At 34.9% G+C, this 20420-nt stretch overlaps 1 protein-coding gene across 5 annotated transcripts in view; it reads left to right on the forward strand.

Moving 5' to 3' along the window:
• Positions 1 to 20420, forward strand: part of CBLB (Cbl proto-oncogene B) — a 210045-nt gene that overhangs the window by 182990 nt on the left and 6635 nt on the right. For all 5 annotated transcript variants that reach the window (XM_059921208.1, XM_059921211.1, XM_059921209.1 and 2 more), the window contains 2 exons: positions 1981 to 2121; positions 10001 to 10120. In XM_059921208.1, coding sequence (XP_059777191.1) covers positions 1981 to 2121; positions 10001 to 10120 — 261 coding nt within the window. The remainder of the gene's footprint in view (positions 1 to 1980; positions 2122 to 10000; positions 10121 to 20420) is intronic.

Raw genomic sequence — 20420 nt, forward strand, 5'->3', positions numbered from 1 at the left:
TATGTTAAAATTGGCCAGTGCAGGTGTCTGTTTATTTCATTAATTCTAGGTAGGAAGCTTCTCACCCTATTTTTAGAGGAAGACAATTAAGAAACCTTCACAAGTTAAGGCTTTACAATAATGAGTCACCATAGCATAAAATAATGTATAATGAAGGTTCATTTATAAGCTTATCTGAATCATTAGGCTACTAGAAATGAACCTCTCCATTTTTTTTCCCCAAAACACCATCAACTGGTGTTTCCAGTTAGTTATACAGTTGAATGTCTTGCTCCTGTTCTTTCTGCAGTTCAGTGCTTTACTCTCACCCACGTGGATTACAAGCACCTCCCAACTTCCTTCTTTACCTAGTCTTTTTCTCTTCCAGTTCTTCCTGTATGCTGTTTTTGACCTATTCCCCAAGTCTTTATGACTAGATCAGCACTGTCCAATAGAACTTTATGTGGTGACATAAAAGATCTATATGTGTGACTGTAGAACTGAATTTTAGTTAATTTAAATTTAAACTAAATAGCTATATGTGGATAGTTACTACCATATTGGACAATGCACATAAATGTTCCAACCTTTTTAACTCATCCTTCCTTTGGCTCTTCATGTACATCTCATATTTTATTTATGCTGTTCACTCTGCCTAGTAGACGCCATCCCTGTGTTTGATGAACAAATGTTTCTGAGGCCCTGATAGCCCAGGCCTTCCTGTTCTTGGTAACACCTTGCTGAATGCCACTTTCTGCATTCCTCTTCCCTCTTACAATGCATCTCTCTCTCTCTCTGGGACCTATTCACCTGTGAGCCTTTTGTGAACTTTTCTTAGATCTCATTGTGGAATCTAAGCTCCTCGGGGTCGAGGACTTATGATTCTGATCTTCACATTACCCATGTGCCTAGCATGGTGCCTGACATTTAGGGGCTGATTGATAAAGGATTTGAATAAATGAGATAATGTAGGAAATAGCTGAAGGTTGGAATGATAACAAAGCTCTTTCTTTCTCTCTCCTATACCTTCATATATTTTACATTAGAAAAATATTTATGATCATTAGAGAAAAAATTTTGAATACTTTTTGCAAGGCAAGCTGGATGAGTGGTGAAACCGTTTATATTTAAATATACCTTTATATTTAAGTCAATGTGTTTAAATCCATGAGAATTTTTATTACTAGAAGATGTAGGTATTTATACCCTGTTTCATTCACAAAGTATTTGTGATTGCTTACAAAAATACATACACTGCAATTTTATTTTTTAAAGAATCAAGATGAGGGAAAATATGAATAGGATAGTAAGACGTGGCAGGGGAAACACAAGTAGACATAAAAGCATACTGCAGTATTCTACAGTTACTAAAGTTGGGAACTATGCAAATATAAGTAACTAGCTTTGGGACCACCTCAAGAGGTAGTTCTATTGATATATTTAACTGTTTCTCCCTAGAGATATCTGATAAGTAGAAAAAGATCATATTCCTCTACTGCAGGTGCATATTCTGTATATTTTGACAATGAAATATATGGAGCATTAGTTTAAATGAATTAAAATGCCGTGGAGCAAACTTTTAAAAGATAATCTAAACTATTTTGTGACATTAAATTTTTGTGCATAGTGTGATTTTCTAATTAGAGGCTGTGAACTCTTATTGTTACGCAAAAATTGTTTTGATGATGTGATCATGTATTATATTATAAAGGTTACAAGTGAATAATAAGCTGTTTCATAACCTGAAATACTGCTTTTTAATAGAAAGGGCTGAGAGATCGAAAAAGTCTGTATGCACACATGTGTGTTTGTGTGCCTGTGTTTCTCTCCAAACACCTCCTACAAAATAATCAGCTCCCATTAACAAAGTCAGTGAACTGCTGGGTAAACACTGCAGGTGAAGTTGCTTATAAGCAGCAAGAGAAAATCATTATTTTTGCCTGATACTGTGGTTTGATTAATGAAGTTCTGCTGTTGATACTGACCTTTCTTTCAATGCAGGTGAAGATGCTTTTGATGCCCTCCCCCCGTCCCTCCCACCTCCCCCACCTCCCGCAAGGCATAGCCTCATCGAACATTCAAAACCTCCTGGCTCCAGTAGCCGACCATCCTCAGGACAGGACCTTTTCCTCCTTCCTTCAGGTAGGAGGGAAAAACCAAGCAAACCTTTTCACTGAAAGCAAAAATATTTCTAAGATGATAACTGTCAAGCATTAGTGATTCATTGGTTTCTAGCTCCCAAGCTGAAAAATCCCTGGGTGGGGAAAACAGCAGTTGGATAGGTTTGTCTGTTAGTTGTTTGGTTTAATGCCAAAAGGATTCCAAAAATGGCAAAAGCAACAAGGAATCATAGAATTTAGAAATGGCGCTGAAGAGATGATCAGGTCCAAATAACACCTGTATGTTACAAACGGTGAGAACCAGAAGTGCTCGGTGTTTGGGCTAAAAGTGATGGAGACAAATTTAGACTTTCTCCTAATTCTGAGTGCAATATTTTTTTCAAACAATGTGTTTAAAAATTTTTACTAAATATGCTTTAGGGTCATAATTTTATTCAAAAACGTAATATCTTGGTAAATTATATTGTAACATTAATAGATATGTTTTTCTGAAATATCTGCATTTTATTGTTTTGTTACTGTTTTTATTTTTAATGCCTCAATGTATCTACTAAAATTATCAGTCTTCAAGGAAAAATTAATACATAGCTTTTTTTTTTTTTAAATGCTATATTTCTTTTTTTTTAAATTTTATTTATTTATTTTATTTATGGCTGTGTTGGGTCTTCGTTTCTGTGCGAGGGCTTTCTCTAGTTGTGGCAAGTGGGGGCCACTCTTCATCGCGGTGCACGGGCCTCTCACTACTGCGGCCTCTCTTGTTGCGGAGCACAGGCTCCAGACGCGCAGGCTCAGTAGTTGTGGCTCATGGGCCTAGTTGCTCCGCGGCATGTGGGATCTTCCGGGATCTTCCCAGACCAGGGCTCGAACCCGTGTCCCCTGCATTGGCAGGCAGATTCTCAACCACTGCGCCACCAGGGAAGCCCCAATACATAGCTTTTAAAAAAAAACTCAAGTGAGGAGTAGAAATAAAAAGACTTAATAAACCATCCCCTCCACTAGTCAGAATTATCAGGAAAAACAAATTCAGTTATGTTGAATCTGCTGATATTAATTGTTCCTGTCAGTCCTATTGGTGATACTGTGATCTGTACTCTGAAATGTCTGCCTCCTCGACTTGGTTTGGTTAAACATAGGGTAAAGATTTTCTTTTTTTAACAACTGCTTTACATTTGTGTATGAGATTAATCATGAAAGCCTTCTAAGAGTACTCACTTTGTCCTTTGGCCACCTACATGATTCTTTGAAAACTTGGAAATCTTAACCATTATCATTCACCTTTAACATTTTCCTCATTTTTTTTTTTCCATTTGGTTTGATAATTTAGAAGTTTGAGGCAGTTTGTAGATATGACCCACAAAATTATAGACATATAACTTGGAATATATAGCTTCAGTTTCTAAAAGTAGTTTATTTTCAAGGAATAATTTTTCATCAGTAAATATTGAATTGTCCTCTGTGTCACCCACTCTGTGAGATGCCTCCCTGCCCTCATGGATCACATTAATTCACTGAATGCTACCAATCAAAGAGCAAGGTTCATCACCCTTCTAATCCAAGCAGAAAGCATGGATAACTATTAGGCTCTTATTCATATAGCTACATATACACACTAACATTTTGCTATCTTTTTCACTTATACTTATTCAAATCTTTGTCTTATACATGGACTTTAATTAACATGTAAAAATGAATATATACAGCAGAAACACAACATTGTAAAGCAACTATACTCCAATAAATTTTTTTAAAAAAATGAATGTCTCTAAATCTTAGTAAACTTAACCTTTCCCAAGGCAAACTTCTGGATAATTTCTAGCCAGATTCCTATAAGGTACCTATCAATCACCTTTTATATATGTAATTTAAGCCCCATTAAATGAAAGTTAAACGTAGTGCCTTCTTTTAAAATTAAGCCAAGCTTTCCAGGCTTGACTTAATTCTTACACTTTTTTACACAAACAAACACACACCTGTTTTTATCAAAAGAATTAATTGTAAAATATTTCAGTTCTTTATCTGAATTTCACTGTTCATTTTGCTTTTGTAAAAATCTTCAAAAAGCTTTTTCTCAAGATGATTACTAAAAAAAATTACTTCAAAATAAAAAGGCCCCCTTTTATTAGAATGAAAGTTGAATAAACTGATTTATTTCATATATAGCTTTGCTTGGCTGCCAGGTGGGCTCAGTAGCAGTTATCCTTAACCTGTGGTGTGAGGCCAACATGGGACCAGAGCAGGGTCATCTGAACCTGTTGACTCCCTCTTGAACTCCTTTTATGCATGGAAGTATTCTAATTCCATTCAAGTAATGCTGATATCCCTCGATAATAAATACTTCTGAGGAAAAAATGGCAACTTTTCCCCCCTTTCCAGTCTCATATAATTAACAGGACAAATTTCTAGTCTGTTGTCAGATCCTTTATGTGAGATCCAATGAGTCAACTGTTTTTATTCCATTTTAAGCCACATGTATAGACCACATCTTTTTCAAAAGAAATATTTTAATTCTTCTTAACATAATGATATCGTAGAACATGAAAGGTTCTTTCACCTTTAAATAAGCACTTGACTGTATCATTTTGCAAAGTATTCAACACATTAGGCTGTCTAAGGAAGTGTAATAGAAAATTCACAAAAGCAGTTCTTCATCCTGAACTGAACTTCATGAAAGAATACTCTATAAACGCTAAACAAAAGTTTAACTTAATAGCTGTAGAACCAAACAAGGTAAACAACGGTGATTGCTAAATTTAAATGGACTGTATGAGCACTTTACTGCTATTATTTTCACTATAGTTTAATCTGTAAAATTTTAGTCCAGTGTAATGATAAGCCTTTTCTGGCATTATGAAGATTTGGTTTCCTTGAGGAAATCTTTATCCCTAATTAAAGACAAAGGTTGGATATCCCCATGATGTTGTATTAAATACCTACTCAAACCTACCTCTTTATTCCAGCATTCAGTGCCCTGCACACCTGAGTCGGGTCCACCTTTCCAGCCTTATAGCCCAGTGACTGCTCTGTAGTAGTGGTTTTCAAACTACGGCGTCCTGTGTTTCTGCAAAGGAGCCTTAGGACTCCTGTATGATCAAGCGGGGGAAGTGAAGCAGGGGCACGGCTCTGATGCCGCTTTTATCTGTTTTCTATTTTAGGCCTTCATGCAAGATTTCTTTTGGCAAAATAGTAATGCCCACTGCTGTACATGAGCCATCTACTCTGGACAGGCCAGTCATATCTTAACAAAACCTGAAGAGTCCTCAAAAAAAGCTTTACACTTTACTGTCTCCAAACCCAGGGCTACTGCTAGCATATATGTGCTTTTGTCCGAATTACAAAAAGGCATTTCTTTTGTGTTGGTGGGTTGAAATAGGCACCCCTCCCTCTGCTTTGTGCCAGGGCCAGTGCTCCAGGAACAAAGCCAAGGCTGTATTTAAGTCTGCTCAGTCCCATTACTGCATGTCTTTGTGCAGTGCACAAAATACACAACGTATTTGGCAGCCCTTTCTGAACCTTTTCCTCACTGTATTTCTAACCTGGAATCTCTTTTGAAGTCCTTATCCAATCTTAAAGTCACAATTCAACTCTAAAAGCCAGCCAAATTGACTTTATTAGAGATGAAGGAAGGTTTTCCACGGGATCCAGAAATGCAATTGCATAAGTAAAATACAAAGAAAACTTTTGGATCATTAGCAACAGTTATTGGAAAGGGTTTTTAGGGGTTTGGTTGACTGTGACCTTTATGAAGCACACTCATGACGTAGTTACCAGGGACTCTCTTGGCCTCTGAGTGTTGCACTCACAGAGTTCAAATCAGAGATGGAGTGAGGCAAGGTCCTCCCCCAGGCTCAGCTGGTGTGGAGACTGCTGTGTGCAGGTGTTGAAGGACTGATGGGTAGAGCCGTGGTTCTCAAACTGTGGTCTTGAGACCAGCAGCATTAACACTCCCTAGAAATTTGTTTAAAATGCCAATTCTTTAGACCTACCCAAGACTTACTAAATCAGAAACTCTGGGAGTAGGACCCAGCAATCTGTGTTTTCATAAGCCTTTGGGGGTGATTCTGATGCATGCTCAAGTTGGAGAAACCCAGGGCTAGGCTATATCTGGAGGAGTGCAGCCAGGATGGGAGAGGGAAGTAAAAACCACACCGTGTAAACTATGGTAGATTAAAGGAACTGAGGATGTTTAACCGACAGAAGAGAAGATCTTGAGTATGTATTAGAGGAGTTGCTTTCAACCACAGTATTTGTAAAAGAATCATTAGATTTCTTCCATGTCTCCTGAGACAAAGACTGACCAGTGAGAAGAATTAGGAGTGGAAATTTCATTCCTGTTAAGAAGCTTCCTGGATTATTAATACTTCTTATATCTCAGAGGGGTAGTGAGTTCTCTAACAAACACTTGGGGACTTGATCAGTGGCCAGATCACTACATATGGGGGTTTTATGAATGTGAGTTAAAGAGTGAGGAGCTTTGTTTCACCTAAATAATAGGTCTTCAAATCCTCTTCTATCAATTAGATCTAGCATTGATATTCTTTTAAAATTTTCAGAATAACTGATAAATCTTTCAGATGGCTTTTGGACAGCCCCAGAGGAAAGATGCCATTGTTTTAACTGTTCAGTTTTATTTGCCTCTTTTCCTATGCTTGAGTAAAAAATTGGAAGTGTTTCAGATAGTGGGGGAAAAAAAGAACTAAGAAAAAAATTCCATAATGCCTCCTCCCAGAGATAACCACTTGATAGGTTTCCTTCTTACACAGCGTAATTTTGATTGATGCGTATTTCCCCACTTCTTTTATAGTTAGCAAACCTTTTCCTCCCAGTGTTTCCTTAGTTTTTAATAATCTCTTAAAATAAGTCTTAAAATTTTTGAATTTAGCATTACCATACTGTAAATCACAGGCACTTGTACTTTGCTTTTTAGAGTAGACTAATCCCATCGTGTTTATTCATTCATTCATTTCTCAAACATGTATTACTATATAAATGGTACATTGGCTATGGTATTTTCAATTTGTATGTTTTAATCCTAAGTGTGGATATAAAATTTTACTTTAATGAATTTTTGAAGAATTTACTTTTAAAAACCTTATTGATTTTCAAATTTGGTAATTATTGTACTCTCTGTAGTAATTGTACTATATATAATATCTTTTCCCATCGAAGCAGGAATGCTTCCAACTTTATAACTTGCTACAGAAGCCCAGTTTACCCTATACCTGACCAGTAGCCAAACTTAACATGAAGCATTGTAGTGATTCAGAACTGAACTAAGTATTTTGTGCTATTTTTGGTAATATTTTTAGTGTACCTAGTGACCTTTTAGGTGCAACAGATTAAGGGAGCAATATCATACTACTGTATATTTTGTACTCTATTTATGACTCAATAATGTATCCAGAATCTAATGTTTAGCCTTAAATAAATAGATGATTAGAAATAGCATAAGTATATCTAACAAACCTATAAATTTACCCCTAAGGAAATAAAAAAGTGTAATTATAAAAGACAGTCTTTTCTCTGACCTAATATTTTATCAGTGATGTTTTAGAATGAACAAGAATTGAAAGTAAATTTTATTGAATATTTAACTGTAAATCTTTGGGAAATTTCTAAATTTATGCAGAAATCACCACATTTGGTTCCTTTGGTTAGCCTTCCAAATCAAAAGACTAACAAACATTTGTTGCATGGAATTTGATTTATCTTCTTATTCCTTCCTAAAATGTTTCAGCAAAATTAATGAGGCTGAACCATTGACTTTTCAATTATTGAAAACTCAGAATCTAAGACATTTTAATCTCAAAATTAATGAAAGCAAATTAAGTAGCCTTGCTTAGGTTAAAAAAAAAATGTCTCCAGTAAACCTGGAGATAATTATTGTACTCAAATAGGGGCTTCAACTAGTCAAAATTAATATAAATAGGCATGTATTTCCTTCTCAAATAATCCAATTGTTACACATTTTTAATATCAAACTCAAATGGAAGTTAAAACAATGAAATATTTATCAGGTCTTCTTTAATAGTTACAATTTTAGGCTTATGTTAGCAATACAAATTTCACAGAATTTGAATTTATGAAAAATCTGAATCTGAGTTAATTTTGGTAGTTAAAGGTAAATATTTGTGAAGTGCAAGCTATTTACCAAGCAGTGTGCTTGGTACTGTGTTTCTATTAGGAGATATAATTCAAACACAATTGAGTAAGATAAGGTCCCTGCCCTGAAAAGAACTTACAGTACCTTTGGAGATACTGGCAGACATAAAAGAAAGTGTTATGAGAGAGGAAAACAGAGGAGCCCGAGATGGCAGTGGTGGCAGATGATAAATTATCAGTGAACCAAAGGTTGCAGAGGTAATGTTCATCTACTCAGAAAATGAATCAGTTCTATGGATTTAAACTCATATACTACTAATTTTAAACCAGGTAGGTTTATAGTCCTAATGATTTAATATAGTAGCACTGATACAATCTTTTTCTGCCACTAGCTCTGCCATTAGCTTCTGCCATTATTCTATTTTTAATAAATATAATTAAGAAGTACAATAATTTTTAATTTGTCTGCAATTCATATTTTTCACTATTTCAGATTCCCCCTCTCTGTCAAGGTGTTAAAAAAAAAAAAACATTTTACTACTTATACAAACCTTAATGTTAATAATAGCATAATTTTTAATAACTGAATTTATTGTTCAGTGAGCCAACTAACAATTTTTTGCATAGGATGCCCAATGTAGTATTTTAAAAGGCACATTATATGTACAGGAGATTTCATAGACATGAATTCATTTAATCCTCACAAATCCCAAATGTCAGGTACATTTTACAGATTATGTCTGCCTAATGCTTAGACAGATTAACTGATATAATATTCTTACAGGCAAGGTTCAAAACCCATTTTTTTCTTTGACTTTACAACAGTTTCTATTCATTGTACAGGACAGACTGGGACAGAAAATTAAAATTAGAAGCAGTTTTTACCATCAACAATTTTACCATCAAATAAGAGATCTGAAAACTACAAAGTTAGTAGTGTGTATTATTTAGGAACAAATGGGAAAAGCATATTTGAGCAAGTGATGAATAAATTAGAAAATATGCAAATTAGAAAATGGTTACTATCAGTCATGAAATGTTTTCTTATTTTCAAAAATTGATCTTTGGGCTTACCTGGTGGCGCAGTGGTTGAGAATCTGCCTGCCAGTGCAGGGTATACGGGTTCGAGCCCTGGTCTGGGAAGATCCCACATGCTGCGGAGCAACTGGGCCCGTGAGCCACAATTACTGAGCCTGCGCGTCTGGAGCCTGTGCTCCGCAACAAGAGAGGCCGCGATAGTGAGAGGCCCGCGCACCGCGATGAAGAGTGGCCTCTGCTTGCCGCAACTAGAGAAAGCCCTCGCACAGAAACGAAGACCCAACACAACCAAAAATAAATAAATAAAAATAAATAAATTTTTTTTAAAAAATTGATCTTTATAGAGAATTTCTAATTTTTTTCTTTAGCCAGTTAGCAGAGATAATAGTTTTTTTAAGGAATTCCTTTATTATTATTATTTATTTATTTATTTATTTATTTATTTATTTATTTATTTTTGGCTGTGTTGGGTCTTCGTTTCTGTGCGAGGGCTTTCTCTAGTTGCGGCAAGTGGGGGCCACTCTTCATCGCGGTGCGCGGGCCTCTCACTATCGTGGCCTCTCTTGTTGCAGAGCACTAGCTCCAGATGCGCAGGCTCAGTAGTTGTGGCTCACGGGCCTAGTTGCTCCGCAGCATGTGGGATCCTCCCAGACCAGGGCTCGAACCCGTGTCCCCTGCATTGGCAGGCAGATTCTCAACCACTGCGCCACCAGGGAAGCCCAAGAGATAATAGTTTTAATCTGAAAATTATCTTTATTTTTAAGATCCCTTCTTTGATCCAGCAAGTGGCCAGGTTCCTTTGCCTCCTGCTAGGAGATTACCAGGTGAAAATGTCAAATCCAACAGAACATCACAGGACTATGATCAGCTTCCTTCATCTTCAGGTGAGTTGGCTAATAATAGTAATAATAATACCTTACGTTTGTACAGTGCTTTTTGGAGCACCTTTTTATTCAGTGTATAATTTAATGAGCACTGCCAGCCTAAGAAAGTATTTTTATCACCTTTGCATTTGCTTATAAAGCATGTATTATGAGAAGAATGCCTACAAAATTGTCTCACAGAAAAGGAAACATTAAGCCTTAATATTAACTTTGATATGTCAGTAAAGCATGTTCTGGGATTCAGAATCTGTTCATTCTCTAACTTTTGTTTTACCTTATCATCAGATATGAGAAATGGGATTGATGTCTTTATATACCGAACTGCTGCATTCTCTTATTTCTCCATTAAAGGAAGAAATCTCTTTAGAATTAGTATTAGCACCAAACTATGCATTTTCATAGCTTATTTAGGGCTATCATGCAATGCTCTACTGCCAGTCATTAAGTAGAAGCCTGTACCATTTTAGTAAATACAAGTTGTACTCATAACCATTATTAATGGAATGCTGCTGCTTTGCTTCTTTGGGAGGTCTTCCTCGACCACCATATCTAAAATAGCTCCCCCTACTTTACAGTCACTTTCTATCCCCTTCTTTTGCTTTATGTTTCTTCATAGCACCTTTCATTCATTTATTTGTCTATCTCATCTGCTAGAGTATTGCTTTGAATATACACACGTGGTTTGGTTCACTGCTTTATCCCCAGGTGTCCAGAAGAGTGCCTAGCACATGTTTCTTGGATGAGTGGATGGATAGAAGAGAGGAGGGAAGAGTAGCTGATATCTGTGTTATGCTGAACATACACATATTTTGAGCAATTGAAACAATATATTTGTCTCATAATTACAGACATCAGAAGTTTTTCCTATGTAGATTTTTGTCCTATATCAGTATTTTTTTCATTAACTGTATTTTGACTTTTTTTTGAAGTATAGTTGATTTACAATGATGTTTTAGTTTCAGCGGTACAGCCAAGTGATTGTTATATAACTGAATATATATATATATATATAACTGAATATATATATATGTATATTTGTCTTCAGATTCTTTTCCGTTATAGGTTATTACAAGATATTGAATATAGTTCCCTGTGCTATACAGTAGGTCCTTGTTGTTTATCTATTTTATATATAGTAGTGTGTATCTGCTAATCCCAAACTCCTAATTTATCCCTCCCTGCTCCTTTCCCCTTTGGTAACTATAAGTTTGTTTTCTATGTCTGTGAGTCTGTTTCTGTTTTGTAAATAACTTTGTATCATTTTTTTAGATTCCACTTATAAGTGATAGCATATGATACTTGTCTTTGATTTACTTCACTTAGTATGATAATCTCTAGGTCCATCCATGTTGCTGCAAATGGCATTATTTCATTTGTTTTTATGGCTGAGTAATATTCCATTGTGTATATATATCACATCTTCTTTATCCATTTTTCTGTCGATGAACACCTAGGTTGCTTCCACGTCTTGGCTGTTGTAAACAGTGCTGCTATGAACACTGGGGTGCATCTGTCTTTTCGAATTAGTTTGTCTTTTCCAGATATATGCCCAGGAATGGGATTGCTGGATCATATGGTAACTCAATTTTTAGTTTTTTAAGGAACCTTCATACTATTCTCCATAATGACTGCACCAATTTACATTCCCACCAACAGTGTAGGAGAGTCCCCTTTTCTCCACACTCTCCAGCATTTATTATTTGTAGACATTTTAGTGATGGCCATTCTGACTGGTGTGAGGTGATACCACATTGTAGTTTTCATTTGCATTTCTCTAATAATTAGCAGTGTTGAGCATCTTTCCATGTGCCTCTTGTCCATCTGTATATCATCTTTGGAGAAATGTCTATTTAGGTCTTCTGCCCATTTTTTGATTGGGTTTTTTTTTTTTTGATATTGAGCTGTATGAGTTGTTTGTATATTTTGGAGTTTAATCCCTTTTTGGTCACATCATTTGCAAAGATTTTCTCCCCTTCCGTAGGTTGTCTTTTTGTTTTGTTTATAATTTCCTGTGCTGTGCAGAATCTTTTAAGTTTAATTAGGTCCCATTTGGACTTCCCTGGTGGTCCAGTGATTAAGACTCTGTGCTTCCACTGCAGGAGGCATGGTTCGATCCATGGTTGGGGAAGTTCCAAATGCCATATGGTGCAGCCAAAAAAAAAAAAAAAAAAAAAAACCACAGGAATTAGGTCCCATTTGGTTTTTTGCTCTTATATCCATTACTCTAGGAGATGGATCCAAAAAATATTGCTGTGGTTTATGTCAAAGAGTGTTCTGCCTAGGTTTTCCTCTAGGAGTTTTATAGTATCTGATCTTCCATTTACGTTTTTAAATCCATTTTGAGTTTATTTTTGTATATGGTGTTAGAGAATGTTCTAATTTCATTCTTTTACATATAGCTTTCCAGTTTTCCCAGCACCACTTATTGAAGAGACTGTCTTTTCTCCATCGTATATTCTTGCCTCCTTTGTTATATTGGGTTGGCCAAAAAGTTTGTTCAGGTTTTTCCATAACATCTTACAGAAAAATCCGAACGAACTTTTTGGCCAACCCAATATATTAATTGACCGTAAGTGTGTGGGTTTATTTCTGGGCTTTCTATCCTGTTCATTGATGTATGTGTCTATTTTTGTGCCAGTACCATACTGTTTTGATTACTGTAGCTTTGTAGTACAGTCTGAAGTCAGGGAGCATGATTCCTCCAGCTCCGTTCTTCTTTCTCTGTTTTGACTATTCAAGGTTTTTTGTGTTTCAATACAAATTTTAAAATTATTTGTTCTGTGAAAAATGCCATTGGTAATTTGATAGGGATTGCATTGAATCTGTAGATTGCCTTGGGTAGTATGGTCATTTTAACAATATTGATTCTTCCAATCAAGAACACGGTTTCCATTTGTTAGTGTCATCTTCAGTTTCCTTCATCAGTGTCTTATAATTTTCAGAGTACAGGTCTTTTGCCTCCTTAGGCAGGTTTATTCCTAGGTATTGTATTCTTTTTGATGCGATGGTAAATGGGATTGTTTCCTTAATTTCTCTGATATTTCATTGTTAATGTATAGAAATGAGACAGATTTCTGTATATTCATTTTGTATCCTGCAACTTTACAGAATTCATTGATGAGCTCTAGTAGTTTTCTGGTGGCATCTTTAGGATTTTCTGTGTATAGTATCAAGTCGTCTGCAAACAGTGACAGTTTTACTTCTTCCTTTCCAATCTGGATTCTTTTTATTTTTTTCTTCTCTGATTGCCGTGGCTAGGACTTCCAAAACTATGTTGAATAAAAGTGGCGAGAGTGGCATCCTTGTCTTGTTCCTGATCTTAGAGAGAATGCTTTCAACTCTTCATCATTGAGTATGATGTTAGTTGTGGGTTTGCCCTATATGGTCTTCACTGTGTTTAGGTTATGTTCCCTATATGCCCACTTTCTGGACAGTTTTTATCATAAATGATGTTGAATTTTATCAAAAGCTTTTTTGCATCTATTAAGATGATCATATGGTTTTTAGTCTTCAGTTTAATATGGTGTATCACATTGATTGATTTATGGATGTTGAAAAATCCTTGCAACCCTGGGATAAATCCCACTTGATCATGGTGTATGATCCTTTTTATGTATTGCTGGATTTGGTTTGCTTTTAAGCTCAAACCTCAGTTCACAGATTTGTTAATAGTGAGAGCTGTCCATTCTGTAACTTCCGAATCAAGATAATTATTTAGCTGCTTTGAGAATTATCAACACAGCAGTTCTGTACTTGATGACATGCATGGGAGATGCAAAAATCCCTCTGTAGTTTTTTAAGTTTTTACATTTGAATATAACTCAGAAAAACAGAAAATATTAGTAACCATTTCAAATTTTGGTCTGTGCTGTTTTTACCAATTTACTTCTAGTCATTCCAATATTTCAGATATATCCATGGGTACCCACTGAAACACTGTATTTCCATTTGAAAGGGTAGATTTCCAGAATGATGAAAAAATGTGAAAGTCAAGAAGAAGGAGAGACAGTATCTGACAATATATATAGGAGAAGGAAGCAAATCCCTTAAGGAAATAATGTTAAAATACAACTTTGAGAAGAGTGCCATGACTGATTTAAAATAACATATTCAGTACTACCAGCTCTGGATTAACAGAAACATATACTCAAGTTATGAGAAGAGTTGTGGCCTAAATGCTCTATTTTCACAGCTTCTTTACAGTTTGCACCATAACATGCAGGTATGGTTGAGCCCAGAGGAACATCATTCACATATATGATTTCAACTGGTAGGAATTCCAGTTAGCATTACACTAGAAATTTCAAGGAAGAACTTTAAGTCACAAACCCTGTTGAAACATCCCCAAATAGGCATTTACCAGAAGCCTGAACTGGCTTTACCTGAGTGATAAAATAGTCCTGATTATTACTCTGAGGGCCTCAGCTAGCTGTAACATCAACTATTTCAGCCTACTCCCTGAACTCTCTTTACAAACACAGTCAAACCACAGAAAATAAGATACTTTTTTCCAACAAGATATTTGCTCACATGCTGCTTCACAGGGCTACCAAGCTGTCCACTAGTTTATTACACACCAGGAGAGGGACTCAGCTTGCCTTCTGGATTAGATCTTTCCATCAGAAACTTAAGACTATGCAGTGTGCCTTTGGGATACTAATAGTGCTTATTTTGCAGTAGCGTTTTTATTGATATCAAGGCCTTTTTAAGACGATCGTTGAGGATTCTGGTATAATTGCCGCATCTTATAAATTCCATTTCTCCTATTTTTATGGTGATGTAAATAACTGATGGTGACTTACTTATGTATATAAGCTTTCTATGAAAAGAATATTTCTAACTCAAAAATTTTAATTGATTTGAAAATATTTTCCTTTTTCTAAAGAGGATGTGTGCATGTAAATGTATGTCTACATATACAAAGAGCCTTCCAAATGTTTTATTTCTCCCCCCATAAAAGTTTATATTTCTGAAGTAAGTTTGTAGATGTAACAATATTTAATGATATGAATATGTCATAATGATAATCAGAATAAGTGGATTTTACCGGCTTGTGTTAAACTTGCATATACCTTAAATGGGCCAAATGTTTTTGCTAATAGTCTGCTTATTTCTTCACATAGGGTTCATGTCTATACTAGCTATGCATGAGTTTTTAGACATTTTTAAGTTTACTTTTCTCTTGTGGTAAGATATCATGTGCTACAGTTTGAATACCATTCTTTAAAAACCCAGGGAATCCAACTTACTTATATTAGAATACAAAGTTATAGTGATGATGTTGTGCTCATGCTGATGAAGTGCAGCTGAGCTCTTGAGATTTTTTTTTTTAACATTCTTAGTATTTAAAAGGATGTTCAAGGTAATACTTAAAAATAACACTAGAATTTCAGAATATGACTTGTATTAAATGTGTTTGTAACTGGTAACAGATATTATTGCCAAGTATACCTACAAAATAAAGGAGGTCTCATAAAAGGAATTAATTCCAATACTACTTTTCCTTTACTAGCTTAAAGGAAAAGTGACCAGATGTTGAATGAATTTTATATTAAGACCTCAACTGGAAATCACGGCTTCATTTCACATAAGAGTTGGAACTGTGTATTGTTATAAGTGATGTTTTAAGATAAACTGTGTTTTTAAGATTTTGTTTTGTGTTTCAACAAAGGAAATTGCAGCGTTACAGAGTTTTACCATAGTTCAACTACCTAAAATGTTTTTCCTTACATACAGCTTCAGTTTTAAAACCACTGAACATGGGGTCATTTTTCTTACAAATCTAATACTAATGTAGTTCTCTTATAACCATTTTCTGGATGTATTAAAAAAGTTATGTTATAACCTTGGCCCTAACAATCATAATTACCTACCTTAGTGTATATAAAGATATTTTATTTGTAATTTAGTGAAAACTGTGTATTAAAACATGTCCTTCTAAAATTCAATAGTATAAAAACATGTCTTTCTAAAATTAAATAGTATATCTGTAGTGGAAGCAATTCAAAGTTACATAAATGAGTTCCAGAAATAATTGCTCCAACAACTTACAGGAGAGTAACAAAGTCATAATGATGATGTGTTTGAGATTTCTTTTATGCCTTGATAAGTTAATTTATATTTTTTCTTTTAATTCTCAAATATTGTTACACTTGAAAAAATCTGTAGTCTAAGAGTCTTGATGTCCATCCCAAGTATCGTCAGTGAATTACTAAATAATTTTGGAGATTATGTCTCAGATTGTATGTAGTAATCATTTTTAAAATTTGTTAAGCACTTACTACAGGACAAATGTTATGCTAAGTATTTTAAATACAGATAACAGAGATAATTTAATACATAACATATATTATTATATTTATAGTTGCACATGTAAAATATATTTTATATAATAGTTTCTATATTGTATTTTAATGTTTTGAGTAGTTTAAATGTAAATTTACTGTAAGATACAGGTCTAGTAAAAAATTTTTTTTACTTTTTATTTTATATTGGAGTATAGTTGATTAACAATGTTGTGTTAGTTTCAGGTGTACAGCAAAGTGATTCAGTTATACATATACATGTATCTATTCTTTTTCAAATTCTTTTCCCATTTAGGTTATTACAGAGTATTGAGCAGAGTTCCCTGTGCTATACAGTAGGTCTTTGTTGATTATCTATTTTAAATATAGCAGAGTGTACATGTCAATCCCAAACTCCCAATCTATCCCTCTCCCCCAACCCTTCCCCTCTGATAACCATAAGTTTTTTCTCTCTGAGTCTGTTTCTGTTTTGTAAATAAGTTCATTTGTATCATTTTTTTTTAGATTCCACATATAAGTGATAGCATATGATATTTGTCTTTCTCTGACTTACTTCAGTTAGTATGGTAATCTCCAGGTCCATCCATGTTGCTGCAAATGGCATTATTTCATTCCTTTTCTATGACTGAGTAATATTCCATTGTATATATGTACCACATCTTATTTATCCATTCTTCTGTCGATGGACATGTAGGTTGCTTCCATGTCTGGCTATTTTTAACAGTGCTGCAAGGAATACTGGGGTGCATATATTGTTTCGGATCATGTTCTTCTCTGGATATATGCCCAGGAGTGGGATTGCAGGGTCATATGGTAGCTCTATTTTTAACTTTTTAAGGAACCTCCATACTGTTCTCCATAGTGGCTGTAACCATTCACGTTCCCACCAACAGTGTAGGAGGGTTCCCTTTTCTCCACACTCTCTCCAGCATTTATTGTTTGTATACTTTTTCATGATGGCCGTTCTGACTGGTGTGAGGTGATATCTCATTGTAGTTTTGATTTGATTTGCATTTCTCTAATAATGAGTGATGTTGAGCAGCTTTTCATGTGCCTCTGGGCATCTGTATGTTTTCTTTGGAGAAATGTCTATTTAGGTCTTCTGCCCATTTTTGGATTGGGTTGTTTTTTGGATATTGAGCTGCATGAGCTCTTTGTAAATTTTGGAGATTAATCCCTTGTCAGTCACATTGTTTGCAAGTATTTTTCTCCCATTCTGTGAGTTGTCTTTTCATTTAGTTTATGTTTTCCTTTGCTGTGCAAAAGCTTTTAAGTTTCATTAGGTCCCATTTGTTTATTTTTGTTTTTATTGCCATTTCTCTAGGAGGTGGGTCAAAAAGGATCTTGCTGTGATTTGTCATAGAGGAAAACATAGGCAGAACACTCTAAGAGTTTTATACTGTCTAGCCTTACATTTAGGTCTTTAATCCATTTTGAGTTTATTTTTGTGTATGACGTGTTTATTTTGTGTGTTAGGGAGTGTTCTAATTAATTTCATTCTTTTACATGTAGCTGTCCAGTTTTCCCAGCACCACTTATTGAAGAGGCTGTCTTTTCTCCATTGTATATTCTTGCCTCCTTTATCAAAAATAAGGTGACCATATGTGTGTGGGTTTATCTCTGGGCTTTCTATCCTGTTCCATTGATCTAATTTGTTTTTGTGCCAGTACCATACTGTCTTGATTATTGTAGCTTTGTAGTATAGTCTGAAGTCAGGGAGCCTGATTCCTCCAGCTCTGTTCTTCTTTCCCAAGATTGCTTTGGCTTTTTGGGGTCTTTTGTGTCTCCATACCAATTTTAAGATTTTTTTTTTTGTTCTAGTTGTGTGAAAAATGCCATTGGTAATTTGATAGGGATTGCATTGAATCTGTAGATTGCCTTGGGTAGTATGGTCATTTTGACAATATTGATTCTTCCAATATTTTTTTCTTATACTTGAAAATATCTGTAGTCTAAGAGTCTTGCTGTCCATCCCAAGTATCATCATTGAATTACTAAATAATTTGAGATTATGTCTCAGATTTTAAAAAATATTACATACAGTTTTAAATATAGATAACAGAGATAATGTAATACCTAAAATTATTATATAGTTGCACATATAAAACATTTTATATAATAGTTTATATATTGTATATTAATGTTGAGTAGTTTATATAATACAATGTAATATGTTTGTTATGTTATATATAAAATATAAATGTAAATTTACTATACAATACAGATCTAGTCATAATTTTATTTCCCACAACCCCTCTGAAATAGGTATTATTAATGTCAATTTATAGAAGTAAGTGAGACACAACAAAGTTTAGTAATTTACCCAAGGTCTCACAGCTAGTAAATGATTGATTGATGATAGGATTTGAATCAGTAAGCTGTGCACCCATTTATGTTGTTGTTATCCCACCAGTAGTCAGGCCAAAAATTAGGTTTAAAAACTTAACTCACACATTCATATAACAATGATTGCTAAGCTGAGTTTGGAGATAGCCAATCATAAAATCAAGACAGTAGCAAAGGAATAGTAGTGATAGAAGAGGGTACTAAGAATTCTAAAATTGTAGTAGAGATTTCAAAACCTGGATTGTGATCATTTTTCACATGACTTTAGGAAGCCACTCACTATGTACTTTCTGTACTTTTTATACCAGCAAAATCAATCTCTGTCTTAGATTCTTGAGCAGCTCAGACCTCTAAAACCAACAGATGGGATCTGAGGCTTTTTTTAAAATTATGAAAGTGGTACATGCACATTAGAGAATAAAGTAGAATTTAAACAAAACAACAACAAGAAAAGTCACCTAGAACCCCGTCATCAGTAAGGAACATTATTGCCATTTTGGAGCCCTCTTTCTAATGATGATTTGTCCATGCACATGTTCACACAGTGGAGATCATACTCCACAGTACAACATAGTATCATAAGTTTCTTACCACATCATTAAATTTTTTTTAACGTCACTTTAAATTATTGTATGATAGTCCATTTTTAAATGCTATCAAGCTATTGCTTCTCAAATCTTTCTCCCCACCAAAGAGCTAACTCCGAATGACATGGGGACTAGGGATTTAACTAAAAGTGGACAATCGCATGCAGGAAATTGCTTCAAAGTCTGTGTCATTTCAATAATTTATAGAAAGTTTGCATTTTACTTGGTATATCTGCATTTATTTTCATATTTAAAAATATTAACTCTCTCATATCCTTGAGTAAAATTAGTGCTCCAGGAAGATGTACTGTTTATAGCCTATGGCTCCACACCTTCTTGCACTTATTTGGATGTTGTTGCCCTTGCTCATAGGAGTTCAAAAATACCATGAGCACAGACAGCAGCACCAGAATAAAACATGTCCTGCCAATCACATTTCTAAGGATGACATGTATTCAGGTACAGAAATCCCCATAGCATTGGTAAAATTCATAGTCATTCCAGTGTACTCCAAAACTACAACATAGCAGCTTTGGGAGAGCTCTGGGAGAGGGTCATCTGCTGTTTCATTGCTCCTTTGCATCATCTACACATTCCAAAGTGAATAAGGACCTGGTATCTCCTCTTTTAGACATTGTGAGAAAGAAGTGGAGACAGTGAAGGCTGTCCATGAGTTTTAAGAAGAGTTGTCTAGAAAGAGGGACTGGCTTTAAGTGCTTTGCTGTAATGACCGGCATGAAAATTGCCTTTTTTTTTTTTTTTTAATGGCTTTTACTATTAGTTCAGGTTGTAACAGATCTTTCTTATTAATATCTTGCTTAAAAGTTTCATATAGAACTAGGCACTCACTACAAATTCCAGGTTTTTGTCCTCTTCCACATTTGAATTCCTATTAATTTATAGTAACTGCTGTTCTCTAGCATTGTAGTATAGTGGTTATCATTACAGATGTGAATTCATTGTCCTTTCTTTTTAAAGTTCTCCTCAGCACACATACCGAGCATTAAATTAATTAATTCCGTACTACCTGACTGAGAAGGGATAAGTAATGCCTCTAAAAAT

Source organism: Balaenoptera ricei, chromosome 4 (genome assembly GCF_028023285.1).
Source record: "Balaenoptera ricei isolate mBalRic1 chromosome 4, mBalRic1.hap2, whole genome shotgun sequence".
NCBI lineage: Eukaryota > Metazoa > Chordata > Mammalia > Artiodactyla > Balaenopteridae > Balaenoptera > Balaenoptera ricei.